The sequence below is a fragment of the Nanorana parkeri genome, unplaced genomic scaffold (genome assembly GCF_000935625.1).
Source record: "Nanorana parkeri isolate BGI_ZX_2015 unplaced genomic scaffold, ASM93562v1 scaffold10, whole genome shotgun sequence".
NCBI classification, from domain to species: Eukaryota; Metazoa; Chordata; class Amphibia; order Anura; family Dicroglossidae; genus Nanorana; species Nanorana parkeri.
Window position 1 is genome coordinate 3,023,266 of NW_017306278.1, and position 3,194 is coordinate 3,026,459.

Here is a 3,194-nt window from a genome sequence, read left to right on the forward strand (position 1 = left end):
AGTAGAAGGAGAGCTCCCCCCCTCGTAGAAGCTCTCCCCTTTGGTAGAAGTAGAGTTCCACCCTTACAAGTTCTTCCTCTCAGTAGAAGTAGAATAAGGCCGGCCACACAGAAAACCTCTCAATTTCCCCCATCCACTGGTGACTCTCCCCTGCTGGCTATTGTATTCTGACAGTGGTGAGTTGCATCCCAACGGCGACCACAGCTGATTGGATGGGAATTTTTGGCCCAGCTAAAAATGTTTAGTGACGGTATAAATCCCGGACTTACATAATTCAGGAAGAGGTAAAGCTCCTTGTGGTCGGACGGATTGATTGTTGCCTCAAACAAGGGGAGGAAAATATTCTCCAACATTTTGCCGAAGTTGGGAAGAATCTTCTTGGTACTGAAGATATCACTGCAAGACACAAAGATATAGGAGGTCACATGTCCAGATCTGTCACAGGTCACACGTCCAGGACCATCACAGGTCACATGTCCAGGACCGTCACAGGTCACATGTCCAGGACCGTCACAGGTCCCATGGCCAGCACCATCACAGGTTCCATGTGCAGAACCGTCACGGGTAGTCAAAAAATCTCACAGGTCACATGTCCAGAACTGTCACAGGTCACATGTCCAGTACCGTCACAGGTCACATGTCCAGGACCGTCACAGGTCACATGTCCAGGACCGTCACAGGTCACATGTCCAGGACCGTCACAGGTTCCATGTCCAGGACCATCACAGGTTCCATGTGCAGAACCGTCACGGGTCACATGTCAAGAACTGTCAAAGGCCACATGTCCAGGACCGTCACAGGTCACATGTCCAGGACCGTCACAGGTCACATGTCCAGGACCGTCACAGGTCACATGTCCAGGACCGTCACAGGTCACATGTCCAAAACCGTCACAGGTTCCATGTCCAGGACCGTCACAGGTTCCATGTCCAGGACCGTCACAGGTCACATGTGCAGGACCGTCACAGGTCACATGTCCAGGACCGTCACAGGTCACATGTCCAGTACCGACACAGGTCAAATGTCCAGGACCGTCACAGGTCACATGTCCAGGACCGTCACAGGTCTCACAGGTCACATGTCCAGGACCGTCACAGGTCTCACAGGTCACATGTCCAGGACCGTCACAGGTCACATGTCCAGGACCTCCACAGGTAACCAGGTAACATGTCCAGGATCATCACAAGCCACATGTCCAGAACCGCCACAGGTTCCATGTGCAGAACCGTCACAGGTCACATGTCCAGAACCATCCCCAGTCACATGTCCAGATCCGTTACAGGTCCCATGTGCAGAACTGCCACAGGCCACATGTCCAGATCGGTTATAGGCGACATGTCCAGAACCGTCACAGGTCATCCTTATTGTGACTGACACACCGATGTGTCATTCCTATACCTGCTGACTGATCCCAGCTTACTGCAGGTACTAGAGAGATGGTGTCATTAGTCTGCTGCAGGCAGGAGGCATTTCCTCAGTCTCCCCTCCCCCAGTGATCAGTCTGCTGCAGGCAGGAAGAAGCATTTCCTCAGTCTCCCCTCCCCCAGTGATCAGTCTGCTGCAGGCAGGAGGCAGAATTTCCTCAGTCTCCACTCCCCCAGTGATCAGTCTGCTGCAGGCAGGAGGCAGAATTTCCTCAGTCTCTCCTCCCCCAGTGATCAGTCACAAGGTGAGAAGGGCTGATCTGTATCAAACATGAACACAGCCAAGAACTGCCCAGGCACCAGGATATACATGATTGTGTCATCCCTGAGCCGGCATCTCAGTTCAGGAAGTAGATGGTGACCCTGGATGATGCCTGAACAAAGATGGCGCTGTCCTTCTGGAGAGAGAAGCAGCTGATGGCATTGTCAGGGGGAGTGCTGTGATCTCTGTGAGAGGTAATACCTGGAAGTGTTACATATTACACACAAATGCAGCTGCTTATGTCATTATCTCTCACACACCAGCAATACATCAGTACAGCAAGCTGTGAGCGACTGCTATAGTTATACTCGGTGGAGTTGTGCGTTGTACGAAAAACGAGACCAGAGCAGCAGCTGCGGGAGTCATGAGAATTCTCACATTTTAGGATTATTTTGTCTTATTGTTTGTGAAGAAATAAATATTTTGTTTCAGAAACTAAAAAAAAGAAATTCAGGAAGAAAATGTCATTTGTGATTATTTAATCGGATATAAAATATCACGTATGGGAATCATCCTCTCCGTACCCAGAGCGATGGATGAGTGCCATGTTTGTACTGGGGCTCCTCCCCTCACCTTCTCCTCCAATCAGAGGAGCGGCACACGCAAAGCCTGCAGATTTACTTACAAGATTCGGGGGACCTGGATGATCCAGCGCATGTTGGGCGAGTACACTTTCTGTTTGATGAACCAGCCGGCCAAGCTGTCCCATTCACCCGGGGAGCGGCCGTAGATGGATAACCGCGGTTCTGTATACTGGTACTTACTGTCCTCCAACTCTCCGCCCACTTCCTGCAGAAAAATAATATGATTGGTTAAATCTGACCTCCGTCCTTCCCTTCAGTCTTCTATCTGACCTCCGTCCTTCCCTTCAATCTTCTATCTGACCTCCGTCCTTCCCTTCAGTCTTCTATCTGACCTCCGTCCTTCCCTTCAGTCTTCTATCTGACCTCCGTCCTTCCCTTCAGCGCCGCGACCCACTGCAGAAGGGCTCGCGACCCACTTTTGGGTCGCGACCCATGAGTTGAGAACCACTGGTTTAACTCATCCGAAATAAAACGAAAATTCTGAAAGATCCGAATAAAGAAACATAGTGACTTTCGGACCCAAAACCCAATAAAGGAAAGAACGAAAAATCCGAAACTAAACAAATTTTTGGCTGGCTGACATGTCTAGTCCGTACCTTGATAATTCGGGCAAAGTACTCCCCCTCTATGTAGTTCTCCGTCTTCAGGTACAAATCTCGCAGCTCGCTGGCTCCCACCGGGTTGTATTTGGCGTTGAACTTGTCAAAGCGATGAAAAGTCTGCCGCCCCTGCAAGCGAGAAACCCAAATTTGTGGTCTTTTTTAAAAAATGACAGCTCGGATTTTAGGACAAAATAAATGGGGCAAAATGTATGAAAAATTATTACTTTTATTACTTTATTATTAATTTTCTTTATTCAGTATTCTTTTTATCTGTTTACATTGTTTTCAGATTTAGGTAGAATAGATTTTTTTAGCAGATAAT

The 3,194-nt window shown here is 48.9% G+C and overlaps 1 protein-coding gene and 1 long non-coding RNA gene across 3 annotated transcripts in view; one reads left to right on the forward strand and one right to left on the reverse strand.

Moving 5' to 3' along the window:
* Window positions 1-3,194, forward strand: part of LOC108786217 — a 24,423-nt gene that overhangs the window by 16,107 nt on the left and 5,122 nt on the right. The gene's annotated exons all lie outside the window — the stretch shown is intronic.
* AMPD3 (adenosine monophosphate deaminase 3) overlaps window positions 1-3,194 on the reverse strand; it is a 51,961-nt gene that overhangs the window by 8,596 nt on the left and 40,171 nt on the right. For both annotated transcript variants that reach the window (XM_018555459.1, XM_018555450.1), the window contains exons 8-10: window positions 2,867-2,998; window positions 2,312-2,475; window positions 270-396 (exon numbers count right to left, since the gene is read on the reverse strand). In XM_018555459.1, the coding sequence (XP_018410961.1) occupies window positions 270-396; window positions 2,312-2,475; window positions 2,867-2,998 (423 nt within the window). The remainder of the gene's footprint in view (window positions 1-269; window positions 397-2,311; window positions 2,476-2,866; window positions 2,999-3,194) is intronic.